The 19378-nt window shown below is 32.7% G+C and overlaps 1 protein-coding gene across 5 annotated transcripts in view; it reads right to left on the bottom strand.

The window, feature by feature from the left end:
- LOC106880693 (uncharacterized) overlaps positions 1 to 19378 on the bottom strand; it is a 550491-nt gene that overhangs the window by 13920 nt on the left and 517193 nt on the right. For all 5 annotated transcript variants that reach the window (XM_089349496.1, XM_052966175.2, XM_052966174.2 and 2 more), the window contains 3 exons: positions 8954 to 9074; positions 2624 to 2774; positions 1704 to 1816 (listed from right to left, as the gene is read on the bottom strand). In XM_089349496.1, coding sequence (XP_089205622.1) covers positions 1704 to 1816; positions 2624 to 2774; positions 8954 to 9074 — 385 coding nt within the window. The remainder of the gene's footprint in view (positions 1 to 1703; positions 1817 to 2623; positions 2775 to 8953; positions 9075 to 19378) is intronic.

The following is a 19378-nucleotide window of genomic DNA, read 5'->3' on the forward strand; positions in this document are numbered from 1 at the left end:
ATATATATATGCTATATATATATATATATATATATATATATCGTATATATATATGTATATATATATATATATATGCGTATATATATATATATGCGTATATATATATATATATATATATGCGTATATATATATATATATATATGCGTATATATATATATATATATATGCGTATATATATATATATATATATATATATATATATATATATATATATATATATATATATATATATATATATATATATATATATATATACGCATATATATATATATATATATATATATACGCATATATATATATATATATATATATATACGCATATATATATATATATATATATATATATACGCATATATATATATATATATATATATATACGCATATATATATATATATATATGCATATATATATATATATATATATATACGCATATATATATATATATATACGCATATATATATATATATATATATATATATATATATATATATATATATATATACGCATATATATATATATATATATATATATATATATACGCATATATATATATATATATATATATATACGCATATATATATATATATATATATATATATATATATATGCGTATATATATGTATATATATACACATATAAATGTATATATACACATTTATATATGTGTATTTATATATGTGTATGTATATATATGTATACATATTCATTTATATATGTGTATGTATATATATGTATACATATTCATTTATATATATATATATATATATATATATATATATATATACATTTATATAAATGTGCATCTATCTATATATATATATAAATACATATTTATATGTGTGTATATATGTATATATACATTTATATATGTATGCGTATATATATACATTTATATGTATATATCATCATCATCATCATTTAACGTCCGGTTTCTATGCTAGCATCGGTTTGACTGGGGACTGGCAAACAGATGGCTACACCAGACTCCAATCTGATCTGGCAGAGTTTCTACAGCTGGATGCCCTTCCTAATGCCAACCACTCCGAGAGTGTAGTGGGTGCTTATTACGTGCCACTGGCACGAGGGCCAGTCCAACGGTACTGGCAACGGCCATGCTCTAATGGTGTTTTTTATGTGCCACTTGCACAGGAGTCAGTCCAATGTTTTGTTCACATGCCACCAGCACAAGTGCCAGTAAGGTAAAGCTGGAAACGATTGCCCTCAAATGGTACATTTATATATGTATGTATATACATTTGCATATATACATTTATATATGTGTATATATATATATATATACATACATACATATATGCACATTTACGTATGCATGTATATAAAATATGTATAAAAGTATTTAGGCATGTGTGTGTGTGTATATATATATATATATATATATATATATATATATATATCGATGTATGTGTGTGTGTGTGTATAAATATATATATATACACACAAACACAAATACATAGAGAGGGGAGGGAGAAAGTGAATTTGCACAATATTTCATGTTCTATCTATTTATGTTATGTTTCATTTAAGATAAAAGTATTTCTTTTTTCACCTGAATTCTTAATAACATCTGATTTGAAAAATAAAATTTGTTATTTTTTACTTTGATTCCACAAAAAAAAAAAAAAATTGTTTTTCAGCATTAAAGTAAAAAGAAAAAATATTTTCATCAAAAATTATTACTCACCTTTTTTAGAGAATTTGTAAAAATCTGATTCATATAGTGATCGCGTCATTCCAAAATCACCTATTTTCACTGTTTTATTTGAATGTACCAAACAGTTACGACAAGCTAAGTCTCTGGAATTTTAAAATATAAATCATCATTATCATAATAACCAGAATCATTTTCAATATGAACATGACCAACACTTTGTCACCATAATATCATTTGTGATGCTTTCCAGGATAAACATTTGCAATATCCTAGAGGAAAAAGTTTAAAAGTACCTCATATTTGAATTAGTATGCATCACTGTTTGGAAATGTGTGTATCAAGACACCTACAGAAATGTGGTGAAGCCTATTGAGACAAAAACATGTGTTCACAGCATTTCTGTCTCAGACAATCAGATTATCAGGTGCTTCCCATTGATGAAGTCCAGTAGGTCAGAATCACGTGATGTGGGAATTCTGGTGCCCATGGTCGTCTGCTATGATCAATGTGTGTGGCAGATGTGTCTTTTACAAAAGAGTGAAAATGAACAACATTGCTTGTATCACCAAGATGCCTCTTTACAACCACCATATAATGTCAAGACAAGCAACACATACACACACACTAAAGGCTTCTTTCAGTTCCTGTCTACCAAATCCACTCATAAGGCTTTGATTGGCCCAGAGATATAGTAGAAGACACTTGCCCAAGCTACTGTGCAACGAGCCTGAACTTGAGATCTCACGGTTGGGAAGGAAGTTTCTCAGTCACACAGCCACATCTGTGGTTGTAAGAATGTAGATTCAAGAAGTACCATGAGAATGCAAGAATGAATTTATTTTAGATTACTGTCAACAGTTGTACTGTTTGCAAATGAAGCAGAATAAAATGTTAAAGGAAATTCAAAACCTAGGGTTGACATATGGGAAATATTGAAGTTGCGTACATACCTGTGTACATATTTAAGACTGTGGAGGTAGTTTAGTCCATTCGCAACATCAGTAGCCATTTGGGTTAGCTTAAAGGGAGCAACGTCTTCAGCCTCAATAGTTTCTCGATCAACAAGACTCCGGCGAGACAATAAGTAAGTTTTTAGGTCACCTGTTACAAGAACAAACATATTTAAGCACTTTATATCATCATCATCATTTAATTTCCATTTTCCAAGCTGGCATTGGTTGCATAGTTTAACAATATCTGGTAAGTCACAGGGTGGCACTGAGCTCCACTATCTTCTTTGGCATATTTTTTTAATGACTGGATGCCCTTCCTAACATCATCCACTCTACAATGTCTAAAGTGATTTCTTCACACTACTGGCACTGGTACCACAAAAATTATATATATATATATATATATATATATATATCACTAATTTAGAGACGAACCACCACTCTACAACTCAGTCAACTCAGAACCTGTCCAAATCCATGCTGTGAGGCATATACCATATTAATATTTATCTAAGATTTTAATCTAAAATTTTAAATTTAAATAATATATCATATAAAGAAACATTCATCATAAAAATATTAATTTAAAAAAATTTTTAAATCAAAATTATAAATTGGACAGTAAAAATCAATACAATAATATAAAGTATGAAAGTATAAATGTATAAAAGTCAGTGCTAGTACATAGACTACGCGCATTTCATTGCTGAAATAGGACTATATATATGTATGTATGTATCATCTTCATTTAATGTCCATTGTCCATGCTGGCATGGGTTGGATGGTTTGACCAGAGGTGGCAATCTAGAGAGCTGCACCAGACTCCAGTCTGTTTTGGCATGGTTTTTGCAGCCAGATGCCCTTCCTAACATCAACCATTTTACAGCATGTGCTGGATGTTTTTATGTGGTACTGGACGGGTGCTAATACATGGCACCATACAGATATTTTTACATGGTGCCACACAAGCACTTTTATGTGACACCGCAGGGGTGCTTTTACATGGCACCGCATGGGCTCTTTTACATGACACCACATGAACATTTTTACATGGAACCACATGGGCGTTTTTACGTGACACCACCACAAGTGCTTTACACCACCGGCAGGATCAATCATAACACTTCTGCTGTGACGTACGGGTCTTCTCGAGTATGGCCAGGCACCAGGTATCTTGGTCCTTTGTCATCTCACCTGGATAGTTCAACTTCCTGAGGTCATTCTTCAGTACTTCATCTCATGTCTTCCTGGATCTCTCACTTCCACATGTTCCATCCACTTTGAGACAGAACACTTCTTTATGGAACTGTTGGCATCTTTCTGCATCACATGACCAAACCAGTGCAATCTTCTCTCTTACATGCAGCAACCAATTCCTCTTATGCCTAACCTCTCTCTCAGAACACTGGCTGTCTGTCAAACATGTACACTTACATTACACATCCAGTGGAGCATACTAACCATTGCATATATATATATATAACAATTAAACATTAACTTGTATTTGTTTCAGTCATTTGACTGTGGCCATGCTAGAGCACCACCTTTAGTTGAACAAATTTACCCTAGGACTTTTTCTTAGTAAGCCCAGTACTTATTCTATCAGGCTCTTTTGCTGAACCGCTAAGTTATGGGGATGTAAACACACCAGCATCGATTGTCAGGCAATGTTGGACACACACACACACACATATATATATACGACGGGCTTCTTTGAGTTTCTGTCTACCAAATCCACTCACAAGGCTTTGGTTGGCCCGAGGCTATAGTAGAAGACACTTGCCAAAGGTGACATGCAGTGGGACTGAACCTGGAACTATGTGGTTGGTAAGCAATCTACTTACCACACAGCTATTTGTTTTCATATTTCCAGAGAAAGAAAACATTTTTATGAACAGAGATAACCTCCTAAAGCTTACACCACAATACACAGGGTTTCTATTTGAACACTCACCCTTTTAGAAATAGTGGCTAAATGTCCTACAAATCCTAACCCAATCAACATAGGAAATGATGTACTGTAAACAGAGAAAAGCGAAACCATTAATCAAAACTGACTCTCGGCTAAGTAACAAGTATATTATTCACTTTCGTTAACAGAATGTTATCTTCAGTTATTTATTTGATCAGCCCACAATATTTAGAAAGTCTTGTTCCAACCAACCTCTTACACTCACATTTCTATCTTCCGTCTCTCACTATGTTTTGCTTTCTGAATCTTATATCTTCATATGTACTATTTTATTTCAAGGATCTAGGGATCTTTAGAGCCATGTAACTCATTTTTATTAAACGTGGTTGTTTGATTAAGAAGCTTGCTTTGCAACTGGATGGTTTCAGGTTCAGTCCCACTGTGCAGCATTTTGGGGCAAGTGTCTTCTACTATAGCCTAAGGCTGACCAATGCCACATGCACGAATTTGGTAGATGGAAACTGTAGAAACCTTCAATGTGTGTGTGTGTGTGTGTGTGTGTGTGTGTGTGTGTGTGCATGTTTCTGTGTTTGTTACTCCCACCATCATTTGACAACTGGTGATGGTTTCTGTCCCAGGAACTTAGTGCTTCAGCAATAGAATGAGTACCAGACAGAAATACAAGTACTGAGGTCAATTTGTTTGACTATATTCTTCAAGATTTCAAGGTGGTGCTCCAGAACAGCCACAGTCCAGTGACTGAAACAAGTAAAAGATAAATAGTATTTTTTCTATTCTTGAACCTCTTTATTGAATGTACAAAATTTTATTTAGATTTTTGTTCTACTTCTGATTGTTCTAAACCATGACATTCTTCCACAGATACAATGATTAGTAAAACAAAAGTCGTCCAAAGAGTAACATCCAATCTCGTTTTGAACAAAATGTTTTTCGTTTTGGGTACACAAAACATTACAACAGTTTATTAATTGTTTTGTTGTCTGATTTACCACTAAATTGATTTTCACCAATATTAAATTGAATAGATGAATTGACATTGGTATCAAATATGACTTGGTACATCTAAATTGCCTCTCTTAGAATGAAATAAGATTTAATATCAGCAATATAGAAGAGATTGAGTGTGTTTCATTCTCACCAATTGTAGAATGAAATCAGTGTTAATATTTCAAGTGTTAGTCATCTCATTTGATCAAAATATTATATTTGCCATAAATTTAAATAATCATGAATACTTGAACAAAATGTCATTGGAAACTAAATTATAATATAAGATTACACTATAATTTAATCAATCTTAACTTTATCTATAATAAAGGCCTTTCATTAAACACTTGAAAGCTGTACAATGTGTAATTAAAAGATAAAAATATCTGCTATTAAATTATTGATTTCTAACGTTGGTTCAAGTTCACAGACTTGTGTAGGAGGGTACAGACAATTAAATAGAACTCAATACTTAACTGGTACTTATTTTATCTACCCTGGAAGGATGAAAGAAACAAATCAATATTGGTAGGATTTGAACTTAGAATGTATAACAATATAACTAAATACCAATTCTAAAGTTGCAGAATAAGAGCAGATAAGATGTGACTTAATGTTGAAAGACATACTGAGTGTGTAACGTGAACGGCTGCTAGTGTTTGATAATAAAACTGTCTGGATTATAGAGAAGGAGATTAAAATTGCTTCGAGTCGGTGAAGATAATTTTGACAATGTATTGAAATGCCTAGCTGCAGTTGGAAAATAAGTAGAGATGTTTGCCTGCACACTAAATTGTTTTCAACTGAGATAATAACAGAATCATTTCACATAGTACATTTATACTAACATACACAATGAGGATATAATATATATATATATATATATATATATATATATATATATATATATATATATATATATATATGTTAAGTATATAATTTAGCTTATTAAACAAAGTTCAACATATTTTACATAAATGGAGATTAGATGTTAATATGGATGATGATTTTTTTTTTTTTATTCATGTAGCTATATAATTGTTTCATACAGAAAGACAATAAATTCATTTTAATAATCTGAGTTGCCAAAAAGTACTCGTCAGTAGCTGAAAATAAGAAGAAAGCTAAAAAGACTTTAGGATTACATAGGCATAGTGTTCTTACTCATTTTTGTAATGTTAATGATCTTGGAGTCATGTCTATTTAAAACAAGACTAAAGGATAACGCTTCGATGTTGATATATATATATATTACTAATACGGGTAACATTCTCTCTATAGATTAATAGAAAGGGGCTAATTTAAAACCCCCTATATATGAAGTAAAAACCTGTTAGGGTTGTATATTACGGAAAAGTACTACCCAAATAAAGAAATCCGGAATTTTGAAATATTTGTGTGCCGTGTTAAGCATTATTTTAACATGGCATTATTTTAAAAATAATGCTGTGTTAAAATAATGCTTAACATGGCACACAAACTTTTTCCTCAACCTAATATTATAGATTTGTATACATACATACACGCATTGTATCAGTATATTTTCTCTGAAGGCAAAAGAATATTGTAAGAGAGAAAATTCCTCTTGGTTATGAACTTTCTCATCAGCAAGAAAAAGATTCATAAATAACAATTATTCACCAGTTGCTAATTATCTAATTATTTGTTAAGTATTTTTGTTTTTGCTATGGATTAAACTGAGGAAAATAGGCAACACCTGTGACCATATTGAAGGTCTTCTGAGACTTGGGAGTGTAAGGAGTAAAGTTATCTCCAGTCCTAAAACCTGGTCAGATTGCTTGTAATAGAGTGAACATGACTATAGGCACCGAAGGGTCAGGTGATGGTAATGTTAAAGAGGGTAATGGATTAAGTCAACCACCTAATTAGTTTGAGAATGATAGCAACACCTATAACCTACTTATCTCCCTGACAGAGGAATTAAATAAACAGATGTTTGTACAATTGATACAGAGTGTAACTTAGTGTAGGTTTTTAGCTGAAGGAAAATTATAGGCAATGCGGGACTCTGAAAGGTTGTTTTAAGGAGAGAGATGAAACAAAGTATTTAACAATGGCACTGGAAGATGAGACAGTAGAGGGAGAGAATGAAAGAGAAATGAATGCATCAAATTGGTTTAGGTGACATGACAGAGAGTTATAAAGATCAAAAGAATAGAGACCATTGTAGTAGTGGAAGAATATTTAAAGAAAGGAAACAACTTATAGGTGAATAGGATTTTAGAGCAGTTTCATGATCTGTGAGTTTGTCGATTAGGTTTGTTTATGCTTTGTTGTATTACTATATTGTATTTATTATTAGGTATAAGGTTTCAAATTTAAAAAGATGGGTGTGTTGTGATGTTCATATTTTCCCATTATTATTGGCAACATAATCAAAGTATAATTGTGACAACTATGTTGTATGTCTAATGAGTTTATCAAAAGAATAATTTCCCAAATTTAAAACTGATTTTCCAAGGAAAAAATTCAAGTCTTAACCAAATTGTTAGTTAATATAGGTAAAAGAAGCTAGTTCCAACTTGTCTTCCATCATTGAATTGGCTCACTAAGAACTTACCATTTAATATGTATCAATATTGGTACCTCTTATAGACTCAAAGAAACTGAAATTAAATTGCTTGACTTTCCATATGGGTAGATATGAAATATAAACATTAAATGAAGCATATATTTCATAGTTTATAATCTCATAAAACTGAACAAAAATTTTGTACATTTTTAGTTTCAAAAATGTATATATTTTTTTACTTGATGAATATTTTCATAAAAATAAAAATAATAAAATTGGCAAAAGTAGTTAAAATGATTCCTAGTTCTTTCCAGACTCTTGCTTTAAAACGTTTGTTGAGAGATACACACAATTAATTTCTGGCATTTTCTTGATGGTTGAATATTATTGAATCTACTCGCTAGATGTTTTTTCATGCAGTAAAATATAATTTCATTTTTTTTTCTCTACAAAATTATTACTAAAATGTTAAAAACTAATAAAATAACAATAAAACATAATCTTCTTAGATAATCTGTTGAATGAAATATTGAGAGAGAGAGAGAGATAAACTGATAAAAATGTTATTTGAGAAATGAGGAAGAAATAAAAAGCTACAAAGTATAATTAGATATTTGACACACTGATTTAATAAATACACACCGTGATGGCTAGTGTTTTAAGTTGAGATTCATGGTGTGGATATTTAAAGAGTATAACATTTACTTGAACAGCAGAAAAACGTCTGCTAAATTCTTGCAGTAATCAGCTTAGTTTGAATACAAATAGTCATTGAATAAAAGAAATTTCAAGAATTAGAACTGAATAGTGACTGTTTAAAATATAAATGATGTCAGTAAAAATGTGATACAGAAAGTTGTTGCTAATCACTCACCATGTAACATAAATTCCATTATTGTATAGATAGGCTCCCCTTGGGTGCATACTCCAAGTAACTGGACAATATTAGGATGGTTGAATCTTTTCATCATTTCTGCTTCACTCAAGAAATCAAGCTTTGGAAGCAAAAATAAATTTTGTAAAACAAGATTAATCAATATATGATTTCCAATATAGTGAAGGAATGTATGTACAGAAGGTTAAAAATCAATCTTTATACGCAGAATGGTATGAGTAAGGAATTCAATAAAATATAAAAATTTGATTGAAGGGTTGACAACATCAACAAGAATAAGAAGAAGAACAACAACAACAACCAAGTCATTTGTAGGTGACTGTTTAACATCATTTTAAATAATGTCCTAGGAAGAAGAAAGCAAAAAGGTTTTAAATTTCATATTCAGATTTCCATGCTAGTATTAGCTGCGTAATACAGAAATCATAAATTTCTAATACAAGCTTAAAAGAAAATAATGGACATGATTCTTAATGCTGATCTCAAGCTATAACACAGATTCAATCTGTAATAGTTTATTATTCACTTGAATAATTATTTTAATGTTTTGTAAATCAGTTTTTGCAATAGAAGATTGGCATCGTAAAATTGATCAAAATAAACCAAGAGAATTAATAGCAATGTGTAGTATTATGGTTGGATGTGTATGTGAGTGTGCTGATGAAAGAGGAGTAACGTACACTAACTGAAAAGTCTTAACACAAAAATCAAGATGGTGGAGAGGAGAATAGAGTAAAAAAAAGTTAAAAAAAGTAATAAAATAAAAATAATTTTTTTTTGAATTTTAATTAATTGAAATTAGGGTAAACTATCTACACAGGAAAGCAATTAGGAGATACTTTAAAACAGAAACTGCAATTATGTAACTAGGCTGTTATCTAAAATTAAATTACTTCCTTTGATATATATTTTGTCAATGATTTCTCAATGTATAGAGGTGTGGTGATTGAGGGGTGGGCTGAATATTAAGACACTACACAACTGAAAAATTTATGATTTCACATCTTGCAATGAGACTTGAAGAAAGGTAAAGCACATAATTTGAACATTCCTGCAAAAGAAAAAAGGTGACCCCCCCCCCAAAAAAAAACTATCAGTTTATCAATTAGCTGTTGTTACTAAAGATCTTTTACAAGAGGAAAACTTTCCTATTAATTCATATGAATATCTTGGTATCTAACATGTTTGTTATTAATAAACTTCTGAGAAATATACTATGACATTCAGTAAAAGTCTAAACAATTGAACTAATAAGCATTCTAATATAAACTACATCATACTATATATTTATGGATTTTCTTGTAAATGAGCACACTATCAGCTCTTCTTTTACATTAATCACTAAGACATATGAAGTGCATTCAAAAAGTACCTTCTTTATTTCTTCTCACCAAAACTAATGCCATGTGGGCTTAGTCTTTTGGGTGGGAAGTAACACTACCCTTCCTGTGCATGCACTAAGATTTTCACATTGGTAGGTTGTGTCAGTTCCCAGCTGTTATGCCCAGAGTGCAGATGTGTAGTGTGTGCTTGTTGGATTTTCATTTTCACCAAACGCATCAAAGATATTGCATCAAGTTTTGCTAAAAGCTTGGTGATACTCAAGCTTAAACCATCCAGAAGATTCAGCAGGCCTTTGGTGATTGAGCCATGGGCAAAACTCAGATCAAGGAGTGGTACAACTGCTTCAAACATGACCACACCTCGGTGAAGAGCAAGGCACACTCAGGCAGGCCATCCACAAGCCAAAATGAGGAACCGATTGAGGAGGTTTGGCACATAGTCATAGCAGACTGTCATGTAACTCTCCAGAAAATTACTCATGAAACGGGAACAGGCACAGGATCAGTGCATTCCATTGAAGGATTTGTACACGTGGAGAGCATTGGCGAAATTCATCCCCACATTGCTGGCAGAGCAATTCCACATGGAAATCACTGTGACATGCTAGACTGTGAAAACCATGACCCAGACTTTATGAAGACCATCATCACTGGGGATTAGACATGGGTTTATGATCTCTTCTTAATGCGTCCAGGCATCTTGCATGAAAACGAAAATTTGACAAGCATGCATTACACAACCATACTTAAACCATAACAGCTGAGAACTGACATGGCCGACCAGTATGAAAATTTCCACTCATGCACAGGAAAGATGGTGTTACCGCCCATCGAAAGAATTTTGTGCATGTAGCATTAGTTTTGGCAGGAAAAAATAATTTGGATACTTTTTGAATGCACCTTGTAGCCAAAAGGCATAAACATTACAACATGAATGATATTACACCATTACTTCTCTCTCATTCTTTTCATAGAGGTTTTATTCACTCACACACAAACTTGAGAATGATGATTTCCAAAACATGGAGCTACAGAATTTTTACAGCCTATATAATGATGATGATGATGATGATGGTAGTGTTGATGAAAATGATAATTATAATGGTGATGATAGTGATGATGCCTTTGACAGAAACTTCCCCAGCTTAATCCACAAATAGGAAAAAAAAAAAAAATGAAATCATTTATAAAATATTCCATCCATTATTGGAAGAACCTCAGAATGTATAAAAGAGAAACAAGATGACATCTAAACATTATAAATGGATATTAGAAAGCTGTAATCAGAGGAGAACAATGAAGTCAGAAATGTAAAACATTTATGATAGGGAAACGGAAATTATATGCCACCATGAGATAAGTTTTTATAATAGGAAAATAAAGGGGATAACACACACACACACACACCCATGCCACTGAGAGTGCATGTTTCAATATGAGAATTGAAACAGGGCATGCAAATTATTATAATCCCTCATACGTCCTTTTTAAAGCCTCCTTTTGTAGGTTTAGTGCAATTTGTATATGCATTTGAATGATAGCAAATGCAGAATATATCTATTATTTAGTAAAAAATATATTCAGCATAGTAATCTATAATTGATATATGGATTTAGTTTAGGACCAGAGGTTAAATGGTTCAAAACATTTTTTCATATATCATTGAAATAACAACTAATCAACATGTTTAAAGCAAATTAGGTTTAAGGTGATGGATGTATAAACTATAGTCTCCACATTTTCCATACCTGGGCTTTGAAGTATAATGTAGAGAAATACAGGTATATCAAATACTATACAATATAAAAAGATTTATTAAAATTATCTCTGCCTCAAGAGGATGTGTCACACTTACCAAATGGAAACTGGGACCAACTCCATACAAAAAGAGGAAACTAACTAAAAAAATCAACAATCCTCTAAAATTGATATGCCGTTAAAGAAAAGACAGGACTATTGCTTGGATATTAGAGGACAGTATAGACAAGTGTTTCTGCCTCAATAAGCATCATCCACAAAACAATTGCCCTAAGTTATTTCCAGCAGATAAGGGATATAGATAGACACAAAAAGAGATGAGCACATTTGTGGTTGAGGTGATTTGAATAAATTAAACAAACATGAGCTAAAAGAAATAACTCAGACTGGCCAATTGCATGTATATGGACAACAGCAACAATAAATACATGTATATCAAATACCATGTGGAGGAACGTGGTGCAGTGGTTAGAGTGTTGCTCTCAAGATCTAACGATCATAAGTTCAATTCCTGGACTGAGTGGCATGTTGTGCTCTTGAGCAAAACACTACATTTCATGCTGCATCAGTCTAATCAGATGTAAATAGGTAACTCTGTGATGGAATAACCTTTGGATCAGCGGAGATTGCTAAGCAATCATTCAAAAGCTAAAACAATGCAAAGCACATTGTGACCAGTGTTGTATAACAGCATCCAATAGTCTGGTTGATCATGTGATCACATGATATCAAATACCATACAACATAAATTATTGAGTTATTGAAATTATCTCTACCTGTTAGAAGATGTGTCACAATTACCAAATAACAACTGAGACCAATTCCATATGAGAAAGGGAGACAATCTCAAGAAAGAAGAATTCTCCAAAATTGACACCGAATTACTCCTATGTGTACTCTGGTATCTACTTAACTTAAGAGTTGTATATCTTGCTGTTGAAATGAGTAATGACAGTTTCAATTGAATGTCAAAAAATAAATAAATAAAACCTGGTACTCCATCAGTTATGATGACAAGAGTTCCAGCTGATCCAATCAACAGATCAGCTTGCTTGTGAAATTAATGTGCAACTGGCTGAGCACTCCACAGACACACATACCCATAACATAGTTCATAGGGAGATTCAGCATGACAAAGAATGTGACAAGGCTGGCCCTTTGAAATACAGGTACTACTCACTTTTGTCAGCTGAGTGTCAGTAATGTGGAATAAAGTATCTTGCTCAAGGATGCAATGTGCCACCAGGAATCGAACTCATGATCTTTCAATCATGAGCCAAATACCCTGACCATTAAGCCACACACCCTGAATGCTAACAAGCGAAAAAAAAATTATATTAGTTATTGTCGGATTTTGAAATGCATCAATTGTTACATGACCAATTTAATACTAGTTATCTATGACTGCTTAAATATTAACCCCACATTTACAATGGTTTGAATACACACCCATAACTTCAGCCGAGTATGGTTCATTTTAAGTAGAAGAAGTTTAATTACTGTGAAAATTGACAAAGATATATTGCTTGCCATGAAGACAAGATGAATAAATTATTGTGAAATGAAATACAATGTATTTGTATTGACTAGTTGATATATTGAGGGAAATAAGTTCAAAATGACATTGGATATTTAACCTGTGAGAGCCAAAAAAAAAAAAGAAATAAAAAAGCAGGAAGTGTTACGTTATTACAGTTAGAGGTTATTGAATAATGAATATTAATAGAGTGGTAAAGGAAATATCTCATCTGAAATTAACAGAAATCTTAGTTGGCATGGTTAACTACTGTGTAGTAAAGGTAATAATGAAATAAAGATAATGAACAAGTATAATAGGAATATTTGTGGTGTTGAAAACCTCAAACTATGTAGGTGCTATGCTAATTATTATTTGAGTTTAATCATGCCATTTTCAGTTAGTCGCAGGCAAGCCCTGATACAGCTTGCCTAATGACCATCCTTTCTTTGTTGCACAATTTGTCATTTTTTTTAGATATTAGTAGGCAAGTTAGAGGAAATTTGGCTGCTATTTCCAGCAGGTTGATTGATAATTTAGAAGGTTCTGTGTTAGTACTGCTTAAATAGGAGAGCAAAATGTTGCCACTTGCAATAAATAGCACAGCAGTATCTAGAATAAGGAGTAGATACAACCTCTTGTAGATTCACAGAAAAGAAGGCTGGCAAAAATGACATGTATAGAAGAGTTAGCATTAGAAGCTCCATTAAAACACAGTACTTAAATTAATTAAACAACTCTCTAAATTTCGTTAAGAGTGCTTGCTATTTAGGTACTGTATGTAGTTACTGAAAAAATCAGTTGTTAGAGCAAAGAATTGAAGAAATTCAGCAGACAGTTGCTTCAGTTGGCAACAAAGAGTAAAAATAAGAACTTTTAACAAAACTGAGACTAGATGATGCTTATATTAGCAATAGTGAAAGTAGATCTAAAGGAGCTGAAGATGGAAGCATAATGCTAACTTGTATGAAAGGTGTAGCAAAATTAAGATCAACATTAATGGCATTGGTTAATGTATGACAAAGAGAGAACTGCACTGGTGAAGAAAATTTAGGAAGATGAGTGTTAAGTGAAAAAAGAGATGAGAGTTATCAGAGAACATCTGTGGCAGATGAGGACTACAAAAGATTTGGAAAGAGGGGGTAAGGTTAACTTGCAGAATGTTGGGCTTTATAGATGAAAAGATATACTGAGTGGAATTATACTGATAGCAGATCTGTCTAATTCATGTCAGCTTGGATAAATGAACATGAAAACATTGATGATGCTCATCATTGTGGTATAATAACAACATTGTGCACTGGTCTTTTGAATAAAGGACAGATAATTTTTACATAAAATTATGAAAATATTTACAATTTGAAAAGCACTGTAAAGACATGTATAATAATAGTTCCGTAGATTCATTAACAGCCTTGAAACCCTTAACAATTCAACAGTGAAATACTATTACTTCATGTCTAAAGAAACAAAACCATCATACTGCCCCTTTTTAAATATTGTAGTCTACTGGAAAGTGTAACCCAGTAGTTTCTGGTATTTTATATGTGCAAACATAGTATTCATCACCATCATCATCATCGTTTAACGTCCGCTTTCCATGCTAGCATGGGTTGGACGATTTGACTGAGGACTGGTGAACCAGATGGCTGCACCAGGCTCCAATCTGACTTGGCAGAGTTTCTACAGCTGGATGCCCTTCCTAACACCAACCACTCTGAGAGTGTAGTGGGTGCTTTTACGTGCCACCGGCATGAAAGCCAGTCAGGCGGTACTGGCAACGGCCACCCTCAAATGGTGTATTTTACGTGCCACCTGCACAGGAGCCAGTCCAGCGGCACTGGCAATGATCTCGCCCGAACGTTTTTTCACGTGCCGCTGGCACAAGTACCAATAAGGCGATGCTGGTAACATTCATGCTCAAATGGTGCTATTTACGTGCCACTGGCACAGGAGCCAGACAGCTGCTCTGGCATTCTCCATATAAATTTCCTCTCAGTATCAGAGTCTCTATATCTGGTAAGCATTTAAATGCACAGTTACAATCTACACTTGAATATTGCTCACACAGTGTCTATTACCTAATAAAGGTAGTCTAAAAGGCATCTAAAAGGTAGTCTCTCATCTGATAGTCCAACTCACAATCATTAAACCACTGCAAAACCTTACTCACTTTGAAGCTGTTACATTTCTTGAAATCATTCACTACTACAATGGTCTGTAATTATCTAAGCTTTATAGCTAAATCTATGTCATGTCACCTAAACCAATTTGATGTGTTCTCTTCTATTCCTCTCATTACTTCCACATTCTCATCTTACAGAGTCATCCCTAAATACTTTGGCTAATTCTTTCTCATTAAAACTACAACCTTTCACTGTCCCTTAATACCCATAATTACCCTTCATCTGTAAACCAGGAACAATTTCTTCCCAATATTGATTGCACAGACATCATCTGTTTAACTTAATCCCTCCATTTGAGAAAGAAATACATAGATTGTAGGCTTTGCTCTCTTTCTCAGACTAACACAAGTAACAATGATCGTTTGTGAACTTATATTGCAGCATTATTATACATTGCTGAAGGATTTCTCTACATAAATGTTCTCTTGCTTTCATGAAAGTCAATAACTAAAAGGAATTTTCCATTTCCTAATCTTCTTTTGTTTCTCAGAGAAAAACACACTTGTACATAGAATATATTCTTTACAATGTTGTTAATACTTAGGGGACTAGTTTGTTTTCTAACTTTGCTATATATATTTATTCCCATATATCATGAAACTAACGACTTACAACCATTTAATTTAAGTATCGATAATCTGAGTTTTATTCTAGATACTTTCTCTTTGAAATCTCAAACTTGTTTACTGTTGCAACGGACAAAAATAAAAGCTAATAAATTAGCACATACTGTCGCCACAGTGGCTGCAGTCATTAGAATTATCATAATAATGCATCAGTCATATGCATGGAAGAACATAACTAGATCTATTTGGTAAAATGTCGTCAATAAAATAAATTGAAAAAAAAAAAAGTCATTGAACTTTTTATGTAATTATGTGTTGTTTTTTGGCTATCAGGGTAATTACTTTTGACAACACAAAGGAATTTTAATAAATGTAATGGACAAAGTTATGATTTTATTTGTACTGGTTGAAGCACAAATGTTTTTTTTTTGTTTGTTTTTCTTTTTCTATTACTTCTCCAATTCCAAAATGATTCATTGTTTAAAAGTACAGAGTGGTTTTAGCTTAGGAAATCTGATTTGCAATTAAAACAAACAGTCACTTACTGAATGCTATAGTTCTTGTTTTGCCCTTTCCTCACCTCTTGCCCTTTCTTTCACACACACAAACACACACACACACACACACACACACAAACACAAACATACACACACTTGTTTGATCTCTAACATTTATTGAATATAGGAGAAAAACAAATGTTGAAAAATTAAGACAACAGACAGCCAAGTTACAGGTGAAATGCTAATGTCAGATGCCATCTAAAACTGAAAATAAGAACACAGAATAAAGAATAAGGCTTTTTTTTTTTAAAAATAACTCAATTAAAGTTGAAGCCTTTAATTTAAAATAAACATTAGTCGTGATAAATTTCAAAACAATTGTATTTCCATGAAAGAAATACTTTGTTCAATTTTAATGCAAGGAATACTTGATATAATATTTACAATTCAGAAGGAAAAATATTGTATGATTTTTGTAGGGAAAAACCTTAAAAAAACCCCCCAAAAAACAAAAAAAAAACACAAAAAAAACAAAACAAAAAAAATATTTACTCTCTGCATTGTGCTGTTGATAAAAAGTTTTTAAACGGCAGTATTTAATATGTTAAAGTTTTGTCTCTTGTCCTCTGTTTTTCTTAATGGTTTTTAGTCAGAGTGTAAAGGAGTATAGCTGTTTACTGTTGGATAAATCCGTTTCCCAGCTTGAAGAATTTTGACTCAAGCAGCAACTAGTTCAGAGCATTCTGTCAATCTTAATGCTCATATCTACCTGCTGAGTGAACTGGAGGCAGTTAGGTGCTTTACTTAAGGACACAACATGCCTCCTCCAGCAGGAATTGAACTTACAACCTTCTGGTTGAGAGCCCAGTTGTTTAACTACTAGGCCATATGCTTCCTCACAACCATTTGACATCGTGTAAAAAGCATCCATGCCAGAACCAGTGCAGGCACCACATAAGAGCACCCATGCCAGTGCCTAGTACAAAGGAGCCAGTGCCTAGTACAAAGGAACCAGTGCCGGCACTATGTAAAAGACTTCAGTGCACTCTGTAAAGTGGTTGGTGTTAGAAAGGGCACCCAGCCAAAAGAAACCATGCTGAAACAGATGACTGGTGTTTGGAGTAGGCCTCTGATTTGCCAGCTCCTGCTGGACCATCCAACCCATGTCAGCATGGAGAATGGATGTTAACTGATGATGATTAAACCATTACTTTTAGCAGAACTCTGAGAAAGGGATGAAGAAACAGGTGGCTTTGCAATATGAAGGGTTTCACCAAAGGCATACAAGGGCTCTGTGGTGGTGTTTCACAGGGAGATGGATTAGGTCAATGACCCTCTTTCACAATGACCCTCCTTCATCTAATAGGCTAACAGTTTCTGTCTTCTTAGTTTCAATTTAAATCCTCAGTCCAGTCTGAGTTAACAGTAGGAAGCACTTTCTCAAGATACCAAGTAGTGGGATTGAACATAAAACCATGTAACTGTTAAGCAAAATTCTTAACCACATCATCATGCTTGTGCCCATGATTGATACCTTGCACAAAAGTCATGGAGTAGAACAATATTTTATGTGTATGCATTGAAATGAATCTTTTGACAGCAAACCTTAGACTTCTATACTTATGATATTCAAATTCAATAAGCAGTTTCCTTTGTTGTTGTAGATAAAAATGTAATAACAATTCCTTTATATAAGAGAAACATAAAAAGGGAATATCGATAAATTGTTAAGTACGGATGTCTTTTAAGTAGGCGCCATTGCATGAAGTTGGAAAGTCATACATACATACGTACGCATACATCATGATGATGATGACATATATATACATATATATTCAAGAAAGATAAAAAGAATCCTTTTCAAAACATACTGACTGTAAGCTGCTCTCTCCAGAACTTCTTTCTTCTTTTTACTGGTTTCAGTCATTGAGCTGTGACTGTTCTGAAGCACTACCTTTAAGGGATTTTAGTTGATTCTATCAAATCCATTACTTTGTTTGGTACTTAATAAATCAACCTCGGAAGGAAGAAAAGTAAAGTTGCCCTTGACGTAAAGGGACATAGCCAGAACATAAAGAGATATAACCAAATAACACAAGATATTTTTGTTAGATGTTCTACTGATTCTGCATCTTCCACCAATATTATATAAATATGTATATATATAAAACACATAAATATAATGTTTAACTACTATATAGATATATTGTGTGTATATGTATGTATGTATATATATATATATATATATATATATATATATATATATATATATATATATATATATATATATATATAAATATTCATAGGATCAAGCACAGTTGTGTGGTAAAAAGTTCACTGCCCAATCACATAGTTCTTGGTTCAGTACCACTGTGAGGCACCTTGGGTAAATGTCTTCTACTACAGCCTGGGGTCAGCTAAAGCCTTGTGAATAGATTTTGGTCAGCATAAACTGAGAAAAGCTCATTCATCATCATCACCATTGTTGTTTAATGTCTGCTTTCCATGGTGGCATGAGTTGACTGAGAACTGACA

This window comes from Octopus bimaculoides, chromosome 3 (assembly GCF_046866305.1).
Source record: "Octopus bimaculoides isolate indiv1 chromosome 3, ASM4686630v1, whole genome shotgun sequence".
Classification (NCBI taxonomy): domain Eukaryota; kingdom Metazoa; phylum Mollusca; class Cephalopoda; order Octopoda; family Octopodidae; genus Octopus; species Octopus bimaculoides.